Source organism: Eretmochelys imbricata, chromosome 18 (assembly GCF_965152235.1).
Source record: "Eretmochelys imbricata isolate rEreImb1 chromosome 18, rEreImb1.hap1, whole genome shotgun sequence".
Taxonomy (NCBI): Eukaryota; Metazoa; Chordata; order Testudines; family Cheloniidae; genus Eretmochelys; species Eretmochelys imbricata.
The window spans coordinates 4,825,796-4,846,575 of NC_135589.1; the positions used below are offsets into that span (position 1 = coordinate 4,825,796).

Here is a 20,780-nt window from a genome sequence, read left to right on the forward strand (position 1 = left end):
CCAGATCTGCTGTGGTTTTGAGTCTAAAAGTGTTAGCACTTTTGCTGACCAGGACGTTCTCATTGTTCCGGGAGACCCAGCACGGGGCAGGGGGTAAACACCAAAAGGGGAAATGGGTGGGGAAGTGAAACTCAGCAGCTTCTTCCAACCCTGATCGGACAGAGCCACCCGCAATCCCCCCAGCCCGCACTCTCCGCCTCATTCTCCCTCTCGGGGAAGGTCAGAGACCAAACGAAGCCCCCTGCTCACAGAGCCTCGGCCAGCCTCTGGGAGAGGTAAGTGACTCTTCTCTGCGCTGCCCAGACGCACTTCTCCCGTGCAGGCTGCACTCTGGTTCCCCAGTGGCAGGTCTCTGCGTTCGGGATCCCGCAACCTTTCTTTCTCAGCCCTTCCCGCCATGTTCGGACTGGCTCTCTGCCACCTCGCTCTTCGCCTGTCCTGGGCCGAGGAGCTCCCAGCCCCTCCCCAGGTGCATGGCTGTAGGGAGCTGGGAAGGGGTAGCCCCTCAGGCCTTGCACTCCCTCTCAGAAGGCCAGTGTGCAGGGGGTCCCAGCCAAGCAGTACAGGGGGATAGTCACGTCCCATTCCCCTTGCCCTGCGATGCAGCCAGTCTGCGGTGGCTCTGTGCTGAAATGACAAGTCGCTTTTCTTGCCTTGCTGCTGCCCGGCATCTCTGAGCCCTGCCCAGTTGCAGTCAGCTCTCATCAGGTCATTCCCTGCTCCAGGGGCTGGTCTCTCTGGGCCCATCTTCCCTGACAGTCAGAGCAGTTCCTGGCTTGGGGTCACCTTCTCCCAGCCCTGCAGATGGGGGTCCCCTGCAGTGCAGGTCAGGGTCTCATCCTCAGCTAGGGGCTGGGAGCGAAGTTTGGGCTCTGCATCGTGTATCTGCATCAGACCTAGCCCACTCCTGGCTCTAGATGGGTGCCCCGGTCATACCCCCATGCTGCTCATGGCCAGGATGTAGCCAGTTCTGAATCTGGGTGTTGGCTCTGACCCAGGTTTGATTCTGGCTGGATGGGTCATCTCTGCCCCGGTGCTGACTCTGGGGTGGAAGACTGGTGAACATGACATTGTGAATGACATATGAACAGTGGAGAGAGGAAAGGAATCAGAGTCTGACAGTTTAAAACACTGGTTGGAAGCCTGGGCCCATGGCAATCTATGGGGGTTTGGTCACTGACACCAAAAAGGCCAGAATCTCACCCTGTCTATTAAACCCCAATACCTAATGCACCGGTTGGAGAAAGGATGTCTTTGTTAAAGGACCATTCCTGGTCCCTCCAGCTAGGTTGAGTGCACTCTCAGCATGCACTTGGAGCCCCCAGAAGCACAATACCAGGGACAGCAAAGGTCACAGGCCGCATGTTTCTAAGGTACAAGTGAGCAGAGACCCCCCCCCCTTTAATTGGTTATCTCTCCCACCCCCACCCCCCATGCTTCTAGAACTGCCCCTTGAATCACAGGTACCTTGGAGGGAGAGAAGGGGACTGAGCTGTTTTTTGATCCTTGGCTCATGTTCTGCTGCTCTGTGCATAGTTGTGATGGTCTCTTTCCAGGTCCCTGCCCGCTGGTAGTCAGCCTCTGCCCCGTGCACGGCAGCCCCTGGAGGTAAGGACAGCCTCCCCACACACACACACACAGACCATAACCAGTGTGGTTAGTGAAGGAGAATGGCCATCTCCGGAATGGTTCTGGAGACAAATTCAAAACTGAAATATCAATTTTCCAAGAGGGCCCATTGCAAATCCTGGGCAGTGACAACAGTCTCCACAGGCTGGAGGGGTTTGTGCAGCTAGGATTTCACCCAGCTCTAGTGTACAGTGCTTGTCTCTCTCTCTCTCTCTCTCTCTGTGCGTGGGTGGGTGGGTGGGTGTGGCAAGCTCCCTATCTGCGGCTGTGTGTAGTTGGGTTGGGGACTCTCCCCGGTCCAGGCAGGGGTCTGTAGGGAGGTGGCTGTTGTCCCTGGCTGGAACTGTGCCCCTTGCAGGTGCTGACTCCCGCAGCGGGGAGCAATTGTGGGAATGCCCCAGCCACGGCTCACGCTAGGGGGCCCATGTGCTTGCAGAGGCAGAATGGCTGGCAGATTCTGGCTGGCAGCCAGCACCCTGGCCATGATCCTGGGCATGGCAGTCCCTCAGGAGAACGTGTGTCGAGCACTAAATGGCAAAGATGGCTACCCGGGAGTACCGGGCCTCAATGGGAGGCCAGGGCAGAAAGGCGACAGGGGCGAGCCAGGTAAGGTGGGAGAGGGGAGCTGTAGCTCCCAGGGCTGAGAACATGGGGAGGGCTGGGTATGGTGCTGGGTATTGTCTCTACGGCACCAGTTCCAACTCAGCCCTGGCTGGCTTGGTGGAGGGGACTGAGCCGGGGCGCTGGCCCAGGCCTGCTCAACAGTGAGGATGGAGCTGGGCTCTGGCCCAGGCCGGCTCGGCAGAGGGGAGGGAGCCGGGCGCTGTCCCAGGCCAGCTCGGCAGAGGGGACTGAGCTGGGCGCTGGCCCAGGCCGGCTCGGCAGAGGGGACTAAGCCGGGCACTGGCCCAGGCCGGCTCGGCAGAGGGGAGGGAGCCGGGTGCTGGTGCAGGCCGGCTTGGCAGAGGGGAGGGAGCCCGGTGCTGGTGCAGGCCGGCTCGGCGGTGAGGATGGAGCCGGGCTCTGGCCCAGACTGGCTCGGCGGCAGAGAGGGATCTGGGGGCTTTTGCCTAGGCTGGCTCAGTACAAGGGATGGAGCCGGCCTCTGGCTGGAGGGTGGCTGCTCATGGGGGGATGTGGCTGGCATCAGCCAACAATGCCTGGGCCCAGGTTCCGTCAGCCGCGGCCTGTTCCTCTCTTCCAGGGTTGCCGGGAAGGAGATCGGGGATCCAGGGACCCAAAGGTGATGAAGGGGAGCCTGGGTCTCCCGGCATGCCTGGGAACCAGGGCTACAGGGGGCCAAATGGTTCCCCCGGGCTCCCAGGGCAGCCGGGGAGGAAGGGAGCCAAAGGCAAGGCTGGCAATATCAAGGATCAGCCCCGACCCGCCTTCTCGGCCTGCAGGAAGAACCCCCCGACCCACGGGAACGTGGTGGTCTTTGACAATCTCATCACCGACCAGGACAGCACCTACAGCACCCAGACGGGCCAGTTCACCTGCCGGGTGCCCGGCGTCTACTACTTTGCCTTCCAGGTGATCTCCAGCGGGAACCTCTGCCTCAGCCTCGCCCTCAATGGGGAAAAGAAGTTGGGCTTCTGCGACAGCAACAGCCGCGGCATCCTGCAGGTGAACTCAGGCAGTGGTGTGCTCAGGCTGGCCCCGAACGACCGGGTCTGGCTGGAGAGCGACCCCCGCCAAGGCAACAGGGTGTACGACGGCACCGAGGCCAACAGTGTCTTCAGCGGCTTCCTGCTCTTCCCTGAGACCCAGTGACGCCCCTCAGCCAGCGCTACAGCAAGGCGGCCCCTGACGCTCCGAGCCCCCACCGCTTCGCCCGCTGGCCTGTGAGAGCCCTGCTGGGGGGTGTCCTGGAGGGCCGCAGGCCAGCCAACGTGTGCAGACCCAGCCTTTCCTCCCGCACCACTCGGGAGAGCACTGCGCCAACACACGTGGGGCGCCCTGTGTGCCCTGCAGGGGTGGGAGCCGTCTGCTGAGCTCCCCGGGGCCTGTATCAGAATACTCTGTGTCCAGTTCCACGAGTGTAGGGGATATAGGCCCTGGCCAGGCGTGACGGCCCAGACCCTGCTCCTGCAGAGCTCCCCTTGGCTTTGATGGGACCAGGATTGGGCCCCAAGTGTCTGCCCTGGGAAGCCTGTGCCATCGCAGGCTGGTTCTGGGCATTGTGGGACGAGCGCACTCCCAGCATGCCAAACAGACCGGGAATCCCCACCTGTCCCCATGGGCTGGCATCTGGACTGCCCGGGTCACTCACAGCAGGGGCCTCCTTCCCAGCAGCCAAGTGTGAGGCTCCTCAGACAAGGGTGGGCTCCTTCCTCTGGCCCCATGGCCATGATACCACAGCCCGCAGCCCAGGCCTTAGACAAGATCTGTCTGCAAAGGGCCAAAGCCTGCCAGTGGCCCTGTCCTGCTGTGCACCCCTCTGCCCTGGCCTGCGTCCCTGTAACGTGCGGCCTTGAGAGAGCTGCCCGGGGGACCAGGATGTGGCGTGGGGGGCAGGGGTGGTAGATAGGCTGGGTTTGCTCAGCTGCTGGCTGCTCTGGAACCCCAGCTAACGCCCTGGGAAGTATCATCTCGCCTTCCAGTCAGGTCCAGTCCGTCGCCCACAGCCAGCGCACTGCCTAAAGAGCCACAGCTCCCACTCCAGTCAGGGTCCCCCCCTTCCCGGCCAGGCGCTGCCATTCAGCATGGACTGTGTGCCCCAGGCCAAGGAGAGCGGTCACACCCGAGCAGCACAGTCCCAGACAGTGCCCCGGTCCCAGGGAGCAGAGGCTCAGATCTTCCTGCCATGCTGGTTCTCATCTCCCTGCCGAAGGAGATCAGTTGTCACCAGTGTCATTCCCCCGCTGTGGCCCCTTTATTCCCTGATAGAAAATCGCTGTTGGTTGTGGCTTGCGCTGTACTAACCATTGCAAATCCGGAGCTGGCTGCAGGCCACCCCTGGCTTTCACACCCTTCCAATCAGCACAGACGAATAAACCCTTTCTTTCCCTCGCTCATTCCCATCCAGTGCCTTGGTTTTCTTTCTCGTTCACATCGTCCTGCAAACCGTCAGTGTCCCGGGCCCTTTCCCAGGCTGCTGCTTCCATGGCAGCCCCCCCGGAGCCAGGAACAGCACAGGCCCAGAGCACAACAGGCTGGCGTCTCCCAGGAAAGACCCCCTCAGAATTTGAACTCACCAGCCTTTGCAGAGCCTGCCTTTGGCTCCAGCTCCCCCATCCCAGTGCCGTCCAGCGAGTTCAGGCTCCAAGCCATGATGTCCCTGGGGAGCCTAAAGGAGCCAACAAGGCCAGAGTGTTTCTGATCTGTCAGCACTAAGAGCAATGCCTGGGCAGGCATCTTTCCACCCTGCACCCGGGAAAAGGGATCAGCCTGGCTGACCCAAATACACTGCAGCTACATAGAAGGTGCAGCAGCCACACACCGCAGTCCATCCTGAGCAGGAGGGACCCCCCAGGGCCAGTGGGCGTCCAGATTCTGTGGCCCACGCGGCCCTGGGCATCTGGGCGTGACAGGGAGCAATGGGTAAGGGAGAAGAGTCTCTGGGAGGGTGACACTTTTTTCTTCCTAAATCAAAATGAGGCCAGCAGCCTCATTCCCATGTGGGAAATGGGGTCCCCCAGCTTGGGCCAGGCTGCAGGCCGTCAGTCCCAGGACCCCTGCACTGTGGGCTGTCCTGTGGCATGCCCAGGCACTGGATTGCTGGTGGGAAGGAGAGCTCTGCCCTAGCGGGAAAAGGGGGAGGGGAGCCGGGCATAATGCTGCAGGGAGCATGGGCACTGCCCCCTGGTAGGGTCCCCGGGCATTACCCTCCCCCCCACACACAGCAAGCAGAGCAGGCAGAGGACATGTGCCCCTTGCAGAGGGCAGAGCTGGTTCTTCAGGGAGCACGCACTGGACACTCCTGGGGGCCAGCTTGGATTCCTCCTGGGGGCTGCGTCTGCCCCTTAACACCCTGCCCACAGTGACAGAGGAAGGGATAGGGAAAAGAGAGCTGCTCACTCACACTGGTGGGCGCTGTGCTCTCCTCACCAGAACCGGTGCCTCGTCCAGGGGCCTGTGCTCCTGGAACATGCTGGACAGACAGGTGAATGGCTCGACCTCGAAAAAGACTTTTACTGATGCAGCTAGTGAGCCAACACATGGGCCCTGGGGCACTGCCCAGAAGGATGATACCTGGGTATGGGCCATGGTGCCAGGAGCCCTCCCCAGGGGCTGATACCCAGGTATGTGCCATGCCACCACCAGGACCCGACCCTGGGGGCTGATTCCCAGATTCCCGGTGTGTGCCACGAGTCCTTCACTGATCCAAAAACATTCTTCAGTAAAAGGAAGCAGGAGTTATATGGGTATTGACCGCGACCCCCCACCAATTCAATTGTTTTCGCTGGCACCCAGGGGGCTGAGTGGAGGGCTGGGCTGGCCAGGGTGCCCAGTGCGAAGCTGGGAGCGGGCTGTGACACGTGCCAGGAGATGGGGATGACACAGACTCAGCACTAACCCTCATCCCCCGACCGATGGGCGAGTGTTGGAGGTCACAGGGTTCTGAGCAGGTGCCCTGGGCACTGGGCTGAGGTTGTGCCACTGTGGGGGCACCCCCAGCATGGCCCTCTGCCCTCCTACACTTCAGTCCCAGAGGGAGGGGAAGAAAGCGGGAAGGTGAGCGGAGGGGCAGTGCCCTGATGGAGGTGCGCATCTGCCTCTGGATCAGCCGTGAGCACTGCACACTGCCCCTGATCCTGCTGCTGACCCTGGCACCCCTGGTCTGGTCCTTCCTGCCCTGCCCCTTGGCGGCCAGGCCCATGACAAGGTGGGGAGCACTGGCGCGGCATTCAGTGCTGCCCGGCACTGTGGAAAACGCTTGCTCAGAAGAAATGTCCAGGACAGGGATGTGAAACTTGGCCAGGGCCCCAGCAAGGGGGCTGGTCTTTCCAAGAGGCCTGTCCTGGACTCCTTCAGCCACCAACTTCCTCCTGGCTGGTGTTGCAGCCAGAGCTCTGACAAGCCAGCCAGCAGCCCCACCACAGCAGAGCCCTCCAGAGAGCGCAGGAGCCAGCGCCCTGCCCCAGAGAGGTAAGGGGCTGGCGGGGGGCAGCCGCAGGACATTGGTGAAGTGGCTAGGCCTGTGTCACTGTGCTGTGGGCACGGTGGCAGGCATTGCCATGGCCATAGGAGCTGACGTGTGGCTCTGGAAGGGCTGGCTGGTGGGCTCACAGCGGGGATACCCCAGTAGCCTGCTCCTGGGAGTGGCTGTACGTATGGCCACTGGTAGGTCAATCTGCATAAGGGTTTTCACTAACTCTCTGCAGGACTTCTGGGTCTAAGAGCCCCTGCTAGGCTGGAGGGCAGAGGCATGGGCCAGCAGGTGCACTGGTGTGGGGCAGCCAAGCTGGGCAATGCACTGTCCAGTGCAGGGACAGATTGCGGAAAGGCAGAGCTGCCCCCCCGAGCAGCGCAGCACCAGGGATCCTGGAAATAGGACAATGCCCTGGGAGCCAGGCTATCCCTGTGCCAGCGCCAGGGAACCCCAGAATGGACCTATCTCCAGCAACCCAGCTGTGCTGTGGGCCACAGCCAGCACCTGTGACAGGCAAACCAGGGCCAGGCAGCTCAAGCCTCTCTGTCCATGCACCCACAGCAGGGGCCATTCCTGACCTATGCTCAGAGCCGGGAGCGGGAAGGGCTGCCAGAAGGGAGAGAGGCTGCCCATGAGGGTGGGGAGGGAGATGCTGCCCTGACTCTCTGGCTGGGCTCTGGGCTCAGGCAGGCAAAGCCCGTCAGGCAGCGTTCCGGACCCATGCAGGCTGCCGAGGGGACAGGCTGTGCCCAGGGGGCGGGAGCAGGTGGGGATGGCGAGCCGAGGGAGGGTGGGTCCTGGTATGAGCGAGGGTCAGAGTAACCTGCGGTCTGTCACTGGGTGGAGATGCTGCACCCAGCCTGGCAGCAAGGGGCCTCCACTGTGCCCACAGCGACAGGACAGGGACTCTCAACACTCTCCACATTTCCACTCGTGGTAGGACAATGATAGTCAAGAACGTCTGGGAACCAGTGGGCCTGGGCCTAGCCCTTCTCCTCCTGGCGCTGGAGACCACCGTGACAGGCAACGCTTCCCACAGCTGCTATGGTACCCCTGGGCTGCCTGGCACACCTGGCATGCCTGGCAAGGATGGCAGAGATGGGCTGAAAGGAGTCAAAGGTGAACCAGGTAGGTACGCTCTAACAGAAGCTTGTCAAGGGAGTGGGCATTGGAGAGGTGTCACCAGAGGGCTCCCCGCGGCCCATAGTGCCCGGAAGATAGAGGATTAGTGCCAGCTCTGTCCTGGGGTGCACAGGTGGGAAAGCACAGAGGGAGAGGACAGGACATGGCCCCACAGCCTGACCCCAATGCAGGGAATCAGCTCCCCTTCTCCGGCGCCTTTCCTGCAGGAGTTCAGACACTGGCACAGTTGCCCGCTCAGCTTCAGAGCCCTGGGGGCTGGCTCAGGGATACCAACCCTTTGCAGGCACGGAACGGAGGGGAGAAGACTTGCCCACACAGCCAGGGTAGGCTGGGAACACGGCCGCTCAGCCACCAGGGCAGGGGGGGCAGGGAGGAGCCGCCAGCCGTCCCTTCCCAGTGCACGGAGCCACTGGATCCACACTGACGGACACTCCCTGGAACCCCACAGGCATCCCGGCCATTCCTGGAACCCAAGGGCCCAAGGGGAAGAAAGGAGAACCTGGCAGCCCTGGCCTGCAAGGAAAAACTGGTCCCATGGGTCCCTCTGGCATCCGGGGAGAGCCGGGTGAGCAAGGCCAGCCTGGAGGGCCCGGCATGGCTGGCAATTACAAGCAGAAGCACCAGTCAGCCTTCTCAGTAGTGAGACAGACCGGGCAGCACCCAGACAAGAACGCCCCGGTGGTGTTCAACCACGCCATCACCAACCCCACCCAGGACTACAACACCACCTCGGGCAAGTTCACGTGCCGCGTGCCCGGCCTCTACTACTTCGTCTTCCACACCTCCCAGATCGCCAACCTCTGTGTCAACATGTACAAGAACCGGCAGAAGGTGGCCAGCTTCTGCGACCACATGTCCAACACCAAGCAGGTCAGCTCCGGAGGCCTGCTGCTGCGCATGGACGCCGGGCACCAGCTCTGGCTGGCAGTCAATGATTACAACGGCATGGTGGGCATCGCTGGCTCTGACAGCGTCTTTTCCGGCTTCCTGGTCTTCCCAGACTAGGCGGGCCGGGCAAGCTCTGGCACGCGCCGGCTGATCCCAGCCTCTCTCTGCCCTCTAACGTGCACGCTGGCGCTCTCCCTGCATCGCAGCGCCTCACCGTGGGGCACAAGGGAACGGCACGCCCGGGGCTCTCTGCACAGGTCCTCTGCTTGCGTCAGCTTGGCTGGGCTGGGGCCGGGCCTGTTGGCTGCAGTCCTGTCCCTGTTGGGCCCCGGTAGCCACCCAGAGCAGCCAGACTCCAACCAAAAACTAACCAGGGCCGAGCAGGTTTTCACATGTGTTTTCAAGACAGAGTCACCAAGTGTAAGGGAAGAGGGTTGTCTGGCTGCATCCCTGCTTAGCGAGAACCACGGTGGCCCCACTGTCCCCGCTCTCCCCAGCCGCTCTGCGCTCTCTACACAGTACAGGGTCTAGCTGCTGCACGCTCTGCATTAACTAGCCCTCGCTGCTTCACGCTGCTCACACCCAGAGACTCCTAGCCCTGGGGTCTCCCCGCTGCCCCCAGCGAGTCACACCAGGGATGGGTTCACCCCAGAAAGTTTGGAAAGGGAACTTGGCCATGAGCTTCTGTCGAAAACGTCAATAAATCCCCACTCTGTGGCACGGGGCCTGGTGTCTCATGTTCTACCCTCACCACGCAGCATATCAGAAACCTGTGTGTGTGTGTGTGTGTGTGTGTGTACGCATGCGCGTGCGTGACCTATTTCTATAGCACTGGTTACTGGAGCTAGACATCGAACGCCACAAATGCCCAGCCAGGCCTCCATTGCCCGTGTGGGGTGTGCGCTCCTGTTGGTGGGCGACTGGGCGCAGTTGGGAAAGGGGAGTTTGTTTCAGAGCAGGGCAGCGCTGAGCTCCCTCTGCCCCATGGAGTGACGGGGGAGGAAGGGGCCTGGTTCCCATCCCTACACACAGGCCCGGGCTCCATCTCCCTCCCAGTTGTCTCAGCCCTCCCAGGCAGAGGCTGTGGCCAGGCAATGAGCTGGTTCAGCCCCTTCTCTAGATGGCCTCTGGGTACAAGTCCGGCTCTGACTGCAAGTTAAGCTGCCCTTCCCCATGGGGCCTGAGGAACAGTGCCTGCCACCACCCCCACCCCGGATGGATTCTCTCTCTGTTGACACAAGGGTGCAAGTGAGTCACAACCCTAGGGCCAAATGCATCCTGAATTGGCCTTGCCCCAGGCCCAGCCCCTAGCCCAGCTCCCTGGCAAACACACACAGCGCCACCATGCCCCTGGCCTTGGCGCCTGGCACACCCTGGCCCCGGCGCCCAGAGGCTCCAAGGGCACAGCACACAGCCAGGCCTCATCCAAACAGAAATGGCCTGAGAATGCCTGTGTCCCATTCCTCCCTCCCAGCCTTGTAGATTGGCCCCACATTGATGTCCTGGGTCTTGGTGCCTCACCTCAAGGCTTCCAAGCTGCTTCATGAAGCTGCTGGGCCCCTCAGCACCCTGCCCAGCCATCGTCATAAAGTGCAACTGTTCCGTTCCCACCATGGACACAGGGATTGTCAGACGAGCTTAGGATCCTTGGGGCCTCTCTGAGGCCAGCTCAGAGGCACTGAGTGTCAGAGGAAGCTGGGAGCTGCCACAGAGCCTCAGGGGGCATCCTGAGATTCTAGGAACGGGTCTGTAAAGCTCCAAAGCTCCCTTTGACGCACAGACATAAGGGGCTGATCCCCACCGCCCCATGCCAGGGCCCAGGACAGCACCGCGCCTTCTCAGCTCATGCTAGACTCTGGAGAGTGCTAGAGGAAGCGCCTGGGAGTCTGGAGACCTGGGCTCTGGAGATAGTCACCGCACATCTCTGGGCACCAGTCTCCCCATCTGTCCAGTGCAGCTCAGCCGGGCAGCTGGACCCTGAGCATGGGTCACTCAGGGTCTGTCTACACTGCAGTTAGGTACCTGCGGCCGGCCCGTGCCAGCTGACTCGGGCTTGCAGGGCTCTGGCTAAGGGGCTGTTTAACTGTGATGAAGATGTTTGGGACCCCACCACTCGCCCCCATCTCACAGGGTCCCAGAGCCCATGCTCCAGCCCGAGCCCAAATGTCTAAAGTGCAATTAACAGCCCCTTGCCCCAAGCCCTGTGAGCCCAAGCCGTGGGTGTCTAATTGCAGTGTAGACACACCCTCAGAGGCCTAAGCTAGCCAGGGCCTTCTGTAGCCGAGCCCATCTTTCCGCAGTCTCTCTAGTGACAATTGTGGCCCAGCACTTCTCAGTTCTCTGGATAAGGAGGCAAAAACTCCCCCAGGTTACAACACAGGGCTCCAGTGGTGTTTATAACCAGGAGCTGCTTGTCCGAATGGCTAGTGCCTGCCCCGACGCCTGCCCCGAGCCTGGCTCAGGAACTCCAGGCAGGTTTGAGTTCACAGAAGAATGGCCACCTGAGCATTCCCTCCTGACACCCGCAATAGCACCTCCCCGGGGATCTGCAGGGGCATGCATGTGCCACTCGCTGGTTCAAAGCACTTACAAACTCTACCAATGAATCAAGCCAAATATCTGCAGAGCAGGGACCTTCCAAGGAGCCCTTTCAACTTGAAATCCGCGTGACCGAGAGCTCCCCCTAGGGCAGGGGAGCCTGAACCACACCCCTGGCCCTACGTGACACTGAGCGCTGGAAGGGCCATCACAGTCAGTGGGGAATGCAGGATCAGGCCCCACTGTGTGGACACCCCAGGCCAAATCCCAGCCTGGCGTGAGCCGGGGCAGCCCCAGGAGGCTGGGGAGTGCATGTGCCTGGAGCAGGGCTGAGTGTGGCCCACGGGGCAGAGGCTCGGCAGGGAGCAAGGACAAGCGGAATCGATTTTAAGAAATGTGCCTGGTGCTACCAAGATCCAGGCCTGCTCTGACTGGGGTTCTCTGGGATAGTCCAGGCCGCGTGCAGCTGGAGGAGGCGTGACTCCAGGCATGGACAGGGCCCCACAAGCCCTTTGGCTCGCCTTTCATGCAGGGGTGATCTTAGAGAGCCAACTCCTAACAGAAAGGGGCAGCCAGATGTGGCGGCTAGAGTCCCAAGAGACAGGGAATCCGGGTTCCTTTCCTCCCCACAGCACATGGCAGCCCCTCAATGGTCTGTGACCCCCAGCCCAGCCGGGCTCCTGTTCCATTAGCCGCATGCCCCGAGGCTGAGAAACGCCGGGAGGGAGGGAGGGCGGTTCTTAGCGATGGGATGGAATCGCTCTCGACTGCAGCATGAGGCTTTGCCAGGCGGTGAGTGTCTCTGTGCTGGCTGCCCAGCACTCTGTCCAGGGGACAGCATCCCGCAGAGTCAGGGGCCAGATGCAGAGGTGATGGGCACAGCTGGCCCCCTTTGACCTTTGCACACACACTCCCCAGTGGAGGCGAACCTGCAGCACTTCCACACTGAGGAGCCAGACAGAGGTGAGTTAAAGTGGGGGGTGGCCCTTCCATTTGCACCCCTGCGAGCTGCATCTCTGCCTCAGCGTCGGCCCAGCGGTGACTCCCTGGAACACGAGGGCTGGCTCGGGAGATGTGTGGGAGGGGTGAGTCTAGGCAGGCCGGGCAGCGCCGGGGATCCAAGGGAGCTGGTGGGCTGGCACAGGGGACATTACAGCCGCTCTGGCGCCCTCACACTCACATGGACCCTTGGAAGCAGGTAAGTGCAGCCCTGGAACCTCACCACCGTCATGTCTCCCAGCCCATGTCTCGTCTGGCCCAGGCGAGTGGGTCCCAGCAGCACCAATGAGTGGGGCCAGATCCTCACCCCATGGACACCCACTGGAGTGTTTTCTTTGACCCAGGGCGTGGGGGGGGGCTCTGTCTGCACAGTGCCACCAGGAAGTTAGTGACACCTTCGTGTGCAGCCACAGGGCATAGGGCTGGGTGTTCACGAGTGACCCTCATTCCCACAATTCCCCCAAACCAGCTCTCTATCACCAGGGTGTAAGCGCAGAGACTGCCCTGGCTGCTCAGGGTTTTCAGAGGGGGGACTCAGAGCAGGGTCAGGGGGGCCAGGTAGAGTTGGATCTTAGCAGCCTGTGACCCTCTTGGGGAGTTTCCTATAAGGGCAGGTGAGGGCACGTACCCCAGTAAGAACAGACCCACTGAGCAGCACTTTCTAGGGCTTGGGCCAAGAGCTGCTGATGGCCAGAGGCTCTGGCCCAGCCACGCCCAGGCTCCCTGCAGGGCTCAGGCACCGGGGGTCCTGCTGAGCCTGCAGAAAGAGCCTGTGGTCAGCTCCGAGCGGGGCAGCGGGGGATGTGAAAGTGCCAGTGTGCAGAAGGGCCAGAGCCAACGATAAAAAAGGGATGTGGCCAGTTCCTCTCCTTGCCCAGCCTTTGTCTTCTCACGCAAACTTCTGCTTTCCCTGCGCAGGGTCACTGCCAAGCTGGACTGAGACGCACCCGGCCTCATCCCTGCTCGCTGCTGCAGGACGCTGCGAGGTAAGAGCGAGCCCGCACGGTGCCACAGGCGCCCAATTCCTTAATAGCCACGAACGAGCCGGTCGCTTGGACAGAGCAGTGTCCCTAAGGGGCTGCCAGGGCTCCAGAACCCTCTCTGCACCCGGCTCCCTCTGGGCTCGAGAGCAGACTCGGCTCTGAGCTGTGGAGCAAGCCCTGCACTGAGCTCCCAAGGGGTTCTGGCCCTGCCCCAGCCATGCGTTCCCAGCCAAGCTAACCTTGCCAAGAAGCAGCTCCTGATGTTGCAGTGTTTTGTGTCTGGCTTATACGGTGCTGGGCTCTTGGTCTGTAGGACCAGGAGATTCCGAGATTCCAAGGCCAGCTTGGACCATTGTGATCATCTAGTCTGACCTGAATAACACAGGCCAGAGACCTGCCCTGAACTAATTCCTGTCCGGTGTGTCCGGGGGCAAGTCACAGTCACAAATGGCTCGGACAGGACGGTCTGGGAGAACTGGAGAGACTGGCGCACTGATGCTGGCAGTTCAGCTCAGTGCCTGATGAGACAGCCGATTAGCCTGGGGAACAGGCTCCAGGGGACAAGCCCCACAGCAGGACAAAGCCCTGGGGGACAGATGGTTTGGGAGGGTGGCTTATGGATGTAACCCTGCTCTCAGTTACTCTGGAGCAAACCCAGAATCTCGCCACTGAAGCTAATGGAGCCACTCCAGGTTTGCAGTGGTGTAAATCAAAGCAGGGTTTGGCCCCAAATGTTTTGGTTCTGTGGCTGGATGGGGAATTGCAGCCGGTGGAGCTGGCGGGATCTCAGAGCAGTGGGAGCTGGGGCAGGATTTGACCTGAGCTGGGTGAGGTGCAGACGTGAGAGCCGTGCGTGCTGCTCTCCCTGTCCCTCCCACAGAAGCTCTGCAAACACCGAAGGTTTTGCTGCTACTCTCTCTCCCCTGCGCTGCCCCGCAGCTTGGGGACTGGGCCACTGGTGCCTGAGCCTTGAGGCTGTTCTCATCTGGGGAGGGGAGGAGATGTGCAGTCCGGGGGCCAGTCTCTCCCCATTCATCCAGGGGCAGCTCCATCAAAGACAACGGGGTGTCAGGGGGAGGACTTGGGCCTGTAGCTTTTCCTTGGAGCGGCTCCTGTCGTGGACTTTGCTCCTCTGCTGCCCCCGGTACTGGGGGAATGTCCCCATGGCACGGTGCCCCAGGGCTGCGCTGTTCCTGGCAGCCTGCTGCCCAGCCCTCTGCCCAGCCCATCACCCCGTGCTGCCCTGTGAGCTGTGCTGTGTCCCTCTGCTCTCTCCAGCGCTGGTGCCGACATGATGCTGTGGGCCATGCTGCTCTGCCTGTCCGTGGTCCCCCTGGCCAGGGCCGATAGCTGCAAGGGCTACGCCGCCATCCCGGGCATTCCGGGCGCACCAGGACAGCCGGGCTCCAATGGCAAAGATGGAGTGGATGGCCCGAAGGGAGAGAAAGGTGAGAAGGAGGTGGGAGCTGGGAGCAGGCAGAGCTCTGGGCCAGAGTGGTGCTATCGGGATGACAGCAGCTCCCTGAAGGCCCTTTCGGAGTAAAGCATGATTCCCGGGGTTAGCTGTTAGTGCCTGCCCAGACAGCCCGGCCCTTGCTGCTCTCCGCCAGGAGGATGCATTGCTGGAAGCAAATGGTTTGCACTTTTCCAATGCAGGAACCAGCCAGCCACAGGTGCGAGGAATACATCCCTCCTGGCCCCCTGGCCAAGAGGGGAGCACCAGGGGAGAGGTGGGGCTCTGGCCTGGCTGGAGAGAAAGCGGAGAGGGGAGGTGTCTGCGAGAAGGGATCCCTGCTGCAGGGGAGCAGGAATGGGGCCTGATCCAGAGGGGTGCAAGGGAGGAGCTTCGAGTGCAGACAGGAGGGGGACAGACAGAGCGCTGCACCTCGGGCAGGAGGGTGAGGGCGTTGCTATCAGGGCTACACGGGTGGCAGCCATGGGCAGTGGGTATAATAGGTTGGGGAGGCTAAGCCTCCCCAAACAGGATGCGGGGCACCTCCCTCTGGAGGCACACCACTCGCCTGCCGCCTTCAGAGCACTGGCCTGAGGCCCCGCTCCAGCGTCCCGCTCTTCCCCCATAGCCCCGCCCACGCTGCTCCTCTTCCCATCCTAGCTCTGCCTCTCCCCCAAAGCCGGCAGGGGCTCAGGCGGGCAGGCCAGCGGGCCAGGGGCTTGGACAGGCAGGCTGGTGGCCCAGGGCTTGGCCAGCTCAGGCCAGCCGGAGGCCCGTGGGTAAGAGTGACTCAGGCCAGGACTTGGGGCTGCTCAGGCAGGCTGGCGCTTGGGTCAGCTCAGGTGGGCCGGCTGGGGCTCCTCTGGGGCTCCTCTGGTTCCAGTGGGCAGGAAGGGGGTGGACTCAGGCAGAAGGAGTGGGGCAGGGGGCTAGCCTCCCCAAGCAGGCGGTTCATGCATCGCCCATGGTGGCCGCAACGGTGGTAAGTTTTCAGGAGAAACAGCTAGCGCAGACACAGCCTTGTGCAGACCGCACCGAGCCAGCACCTCATCCTGGCACCGCTGCCCCTGCTGCCAGGCCATTCGAAGGAGGGCGTTTGCTCAGTTCACCGAGTGCAGCGTGGCACCTGCAGCTCGGCCTCGTGCCCTGAGCACATCCCCCCGGGGCAGGTTCTGCAGCCTGCGGTCTGCCTGCGCTAAACAACCCAGAGACCCACCCCGGGGGCAGCCCTGGCCAGCACATGTCCTGCGAGGGGCGCTCTAGGGGCTGCCCCAGGGAAAGAACTCGCAGTGCCTGTGAAAATGGAGCCCTCATGGGCACAGCCTAAAGGGCCGACACACAGGCCCTTTGTGGGGAAGCAAATTGCCTGGTGGGATTCGGGAATCCATCCTGCAGACCTCCACTACGGGAAATGCTGGGCAGGTCCCTGTGTGTGTGTGGAGGACTCAGTGGGCACCAGTGTCCCTGTGTGAGGGGGGGGGGGTGTCAGCTGGAACCAGTGTTCCCATGTGAGGTGTGGGGGGGTCTCAGCTGGCACCAGTGTCCCCGTGTGAGGGGTGGGGGTCTCAGCCGGCACCAGTGTTCCCATGTGAGGTGTGGGGGGGTCTCAGCTGGCACCAGTGTCCCCGTGTGAGGGGCAGGGGGTTTCAGCCAGCACCAGTGTCCCTGTGCCGTGGGTGGAGGACTTTCCAGCACAGAAAGCCTGGAGGAGGGTTTCCTCGTCCACCGGCCCTGAGCTGGTCGCATGGCTTTGGTGGAACATCCGAGGCCACGCTCTGGGCTCAGCAGCGAAGCTAGGAACCTGCTAGTGATAAGATGAGGAATGAGAACAGAGCCTGTGAGCCTTCCACTCCTGACTCTTCTTATCCTGTTTTCTAGGTGCTCCGGGGCAGGTGGACGATGAAATGGAGCTGGGGGAGAAAGGAGAGCCGGGGAGCCCTGGACACCCCGGGAAAGTTGGCCCCAAAGGCCCCGTCGGCTCCAAGGGCTCTCCAGGTCCCATTGGTCCTCCTGGGCCAATGGGTGAATCTGGGGACTTCAAGACCACCCTCAAATCTGCATTCTCAGCTGCCAGGACCATTAGCATGCTGCCACGTCGGGAGCAGCCCATCCGCTTCGACCGCATCATCACCAACGAGAATGGGCACTACGAGAACAGGTACGGGCGGTTCACCTGCCGGATCCCGGGCCTCTACTACTTCACCTACCACGTCACCTCCCGGGGCAACTTGTGCATCAACATCAAGAAGGGCCAGGGCACCAAGGGGGAGAAGGTGGTGACCTTCTGCGACTATGTACACAACACCTACCAGGTCACCACTGGGGGGGTGGTGCTGCGGCTGCAGGCAGACGAGTCTGTGTGGCTGGAGCCCACCGAGAAGAATTCCCTGGTGGGGATTGAAGGGGCTGACAGCATCTTCTCCGGATTCCTGCTCTTCCCCGACGCCTAGCCGCCTGCGGACAGCGCCCCAGCACTCACCCTCCGACGTGCTCCCCGCATGTCACTCCCGAGCGCCACGTGCTGGCACAAGCTTCCACGCTACAGCCCGTTGATACATGAAGTGCTTTCCCCAGCAGCAGCGCCGGCTGCCGCTCAGGGCACAGGCCCGTGGCACTTCCCCCGCACAGAGCTGCCTTCTCTCGGTACTGCCCGTCCCACCCCTGATGCAGCACCAGCTTCAGCCCTACCCAGCACGCAGCCCCCTGGCAGAGAACCCACAACAAGGGAGGCCTGGCCCCAGGAGACCCGTTCTGTGTCCCTGAATCCCTGGCAAGCGCCTGTGGATCCCAGGCCCCAGCCCATAGCGTTCACATAGCTTCTGCTTGCCGCGGGAGGGAGACACAACCCCTTTAAAATGAGCAAAGCACCAGCCCCCTCAGCACAGCTGAGTGATGGTTGGCCCAGGGAATCGCAGCCAAGTGGGGGTTCCTGTCACAGCAGTGGGGATTCCCCAGCATTAATTCTATAGCCAAGGCTTCTCATGCTGGAGAATCATGGCAGCCCAGCCCTGATAGACAAATATTTGGGTGCAGTGGAAGTGCCCACCATCCTCCCCCAGGGGGATGCCCAGCTGTGAACCGCTGTGGCCTGCTCACTGCAGCACCCATGCTGTGGGGCCGATGGGGTCAGGCCAAAGGGCCCCGCCCCAGCCCCAGCCCCAGCTCCCGGGAGATGATCCATCAGGAGCAATCTGAGATCTGCACTCCCCTTTCCAACCCAGCTGGAGCTGCTGGACTAGCCAGAGCCTGACACCCTGCGGCTGCCCTGCTCCAGCCTGTAGCAGGGAGGAGACCTCCAGTGAGGACACCTGCATCCTAGCCAGCCCCACTGCCTTCTCCACTCCAGTGGCTGCTTGCTGTCCGTTGGGGCTAGTGCTTGCCAGGCCTGAGCATGCTCGTACACATTCAGGCCCTAAGCCAGGCCCCACAGAGCAGAGACAGCCAATAAACTTGATTTCTGCTATTGATTTTGCTGTTCTGATTTAATTAACAAATAGTCTGCCAGTGCTACTGGGGTGGTCTGGGGCAGCCCAGTGAGGGAGGGGAAGTCCTGGCCAGCCACCAACACAGGGCTCAGCAAACACATCAGGGGCTGCTCCCAGCCAGACAGCAAGAGCTAAGACTGCAGAGCTCTTAGAGCTGGGAACATTCTGGGTGCTGCATGGCCGTTGGGGGATGGTAGGGTGCTGGGTGCTGCATGGCTGTGGAGGATGGTAGGGTGCTGGGTGCTGCATGGCTGTTGGGGGATGGTAGGGTGCTGGGTGCTGTATGGCTGTGAAGGATGGTAAGGTGCTAGGTGCTGCATGGCCGCTGGGGGATGGTAGGGTGCTGGGTGCTGTGTGGCTGTGGAGGATGGTAAGGTGCTGGGTGCTTCCCATTCCTGGCTCTGTGCGGTGCTGATGGATTCTCTCATCAGATGTCATTCTGTGGGCAATGGCCTTGACTGTGGCCAGAGCTCTGGGGGCTGTGGGGCTGTGGAGGGGCTGGGGCTGCAGGATTGCTGGGGCGTCTCTGGCACGTCTGGTACAGGCGCCAGGGTGTGGACTCAGGGCACCGCCATGCCCAGCAAGAGCAGGTGGTGCAGGGGTTAAAGGCCCTGGTGCTGCTCAGACACTTCGGGAGACTCCTTCCCTTCCTCCCCTTGTTCATTCTGCCCTGGTGTTATGGAAACACGATGTGATGAAGTGGGACTGTTCTTAATGTTTCCTCTGAACACTGTAGGGGTGCCTCAGTTTCCCCTATGCATTTCTTAAGTCTCTAGGTGGTGGGATAAGGGGGTGTAATTGTTGCAGAGCAAAGGGCCATAAATGGCCAACACTCTGTCTTCTGGCAACTGATGGCCTGGGCCCTTCCCCCCTGCAAGGTGATAGCTAAAGGGTTGGAGAACAAAGGAATCAGGTGACCTCCTGGCCCGGAAAAGGGACAAAGCCCAGAGGAGGACTGGCTGGAGGGGGAGTCAGTTGGGGCTGCCTGCGGACATGGAGTGAAGTGCAGATGGGGTTGTCTGGCTCACTGCCCCCCAAAATGGACCCGGTTGAGGGGTCCTGTTCTCTGTACCTACAAGATCTGTTTTAGACCATGTTCCTGTCATCTAATAAACCTTCTGTTTTACTGGCTGGCTGAGAGTCACGTCTAACTGCGAAGTTGGGGGCCAGGAACCTTTGGCTTCCCCAGCACGCCGCCTGGATGGACTCGCTGTGGGAAGCTGTGACGAAGTGGGACTGTTCTTAATGTTTCCTCTGAATATTGTGGGGATGCCTCAGTTTCTCCTAGGCAGTTCTTAAGTATGTAGGTGGTGGGATAAGGGTGTATGATCGTTGCAGAGCCGTAGAGGGCAGGTGTGTGCAGGGGTCTGGACACAGAGAATGGCCAACACCCCGTTTCCTGGCAACTGATGGCCTGGCCCTTCCACCCTGCAAGGTGAGAGCTAAAGGGTTGGAGAACAAAGGAATCCGGTGACCTCCTGGCCCGGAAAAGGGACAAAGCCCAGAGGAGGAGGGGCTGGAGGGGGAGTCAGTTGGGGCTGGCTGGGGACATGGAGTGAAGTGCAGATGGAGTTGTCTGGCTCACTGCTCCCCAAAATGGACCCGGTTGAGGAGTCCTGTTCTCTGTACCTACAAGCTCTGTGTTAGACCATGTTCCTGTCATCTAATAAACCTTCTGTTTTACTGGCTGGCTGAGAGTCATGTCTGACTGCGAAGTTGGGGGGTAGGACTCTCTGGCTTCCCCAGGACCCCACCTGAGCAGACTCGCTGTGGGAAGCGCACGGAGGAGCAGAGGATGCTGAATGCTCCGAGGTCAGACCCAGGAAGGTGGAAACCGTGTGAGCTTCTTGCCCTGAAGACAGTCTGCTCACAGAGAGGAGACTTCACCAGAGTCATGCCAGGCTTCGTAGGGAGCAGTTCCAGAGCATCGCCCACGGTCTCTGTGACGACTGGTGGCAGGGGTGGGATGTACTGCACCCCATGAATGGCGCTTCCTGCAGTAAGTGACTGGGGAGCAGTAAAACAAAGGGAGATTGATGAGGACCAGGCATGCTGAAGGCTCAGAGAGGAGCGGTTTCGGGGGGGCGGTGGTGGTGGTTAACCCCTGGCAGTGTATGACCAGCGAGAAGAACTTTTGCAGTAACAGGGTCCACCTGGGGATTGCAGCGAGCGGTCCTGGGGTGGAGGAGTCTGCAGCTTGACCCTGGCAAAGAGGTGGTGACCTTGAGAAGGGCTGGCACACTAGCGGTTCTCCCTGGAAATTGTGGGGAGCTGAGAGCACACAGGCCTGTGAGTCCACAACAACTTTGGAACAGTGGAATGATGGCCTCACACCGTCTCCTTAAGAAGGTGTGAGGATGTGACCTGAGGCAGCAGGGAGGGGGGAGTGTTGACCTGGGAATGTGCCCTGGGGATGGGAGACCTGAGAGGCTGTAACCTGAGCCAGGAGGGGGAGGGGGAGGTAACACCTCTGCCCAGGAAGGTGAAGACAGGCTGCAGGAGAGAGCCTGCTGGGGGGGGTTTAGTTTCAGTTTGGGGCTGGGTAGAGGAACGCAGGGAACTCCAAG

At 61.3% G+C, this 20,780-nt stretch overlaps 3 protein-coding genes across 4 annotated transcripts; all 3 read left to right on the top strand.

Annotated features, from left to right (window-relative positions):
• Positions 1-213: 213 nt before the first annotated feature.
• On the top strand, positions 214-4,627 carry C1QA (complement C1q A chain). Of its 2 annotated transcripts, none has more exons than XM_077837252.1 (4): positions 214-275; positions 1,557-1,608; positions 1,988-2,235; positions 2,834-4,627. In XM_077837252.1, exons 3-4 carry the CDS (start codon positions 2,022-2,024, stop codon positions 3,400-3,402), a joined length of 783 nt encoding a protein of 260 aa, XP_077693378.1. In that variant the 5' UTR covers positions 214-275; positions 1,557-1,608; positions 1,988-2,021; the 3' UTR covers positions 3,403-4,627. The 2 variants fall into 2 exon arrangements, with proteins under 2 accessions (XP_077693378.1, XP_077693379.1); XM_077837253.1 differs by having other exon boundaries at positions 220-275; positions 2,066-2,235.
• A 2,021-nt stretch (positions 4,628-6,648) lies between these two features.
• C1QC (complement C1q C chain) lies at positions 6,649-9,423 on the top strand. The gene is made up of 3 exons (XM_077837285.1): positions 6,649-6,720; positions 7,665-7,852; positions 8,316-9,423. Exons 2-3 carry the CDS (start codon positions 7,669-7,671, stop codon positions 8,870-8,872), a joined length of 741 nt encoding a protein of 246 aa, XP_077693411.1. The 5' UTR covers positions 6,649-6,720; positions 7,665-7,668; the 3' UTR covers positions 8,873-9,423.
• A 3,811-nt stretch (positions 9,424-13,234) lies between these two features.
• Positions 13,235-18,191, top strand: C1QB (complement C1q B chain). The gene is made up of 3 exons (XM_077837233.1): positions 13,235-13,278; positions 14,554-14,723; positions 16,607-18,191. Exons 2-3 carry the CDS (start codon positions 14,567-14,569, stop codon positions 17,176-17,178), a joined length of 729 nt encoding a protein of 242 aa, XP_077693359.1. The 5' UTR covers positions 13,235-13,278; positions 14,554-14,566; the 3' UTR covers positions 17,179-18,191.
• The last annotated feature ends 2,589 nt before the right edge of the window (positions 18,192-20,780 follow it).

Bases quoted from the DNA above. Each gene is read 5' to 3' on its own strand.
- C1QA (XM_077837252.1), top strand. From the start codon at position 2,022: ATGCCCCAGCCACGGCTCACGCTAGGGGGCCCATGTGCTTGCAGAGGC. The intron at 2,236-2,833 runs GTAAGGTGGGAG...CCTCTCTTCCAG, and splicing joins AGGCGACAGGGGCGAGCCAG to GGTTGCCGGGAAGGAGATCG.
- C1QB (XM_077837233.1), top strand. From the start codon at position 14,567: ATGATGCTGTGGGCCATGCTGCTCTGCCTGTCCGTGGTCCCCCTGGCC. The intron at 14,724-16,606 runs GTGAGAAGGAGG...CCTGTTTTCTAG, and splicing joins TGGCCCGAAGGGAGAGAAAG to GTGCTCCGGGGCAGGTGGAC.
- C1QC (XM_077837285.1), top strand. From the start codon at position 7,669: ATGATAGTCAAGAACGTCTGGGAACCAGTGGGCCTGGGCCTAGCCCTT. The intron at 7,853-8,315 runs GTAGGTACGCTC...GGAACCCCACAG, and splicing joins AGGAGTCAAAGGTGAACCAG to GCATCCCGGCCATTCCTGGA.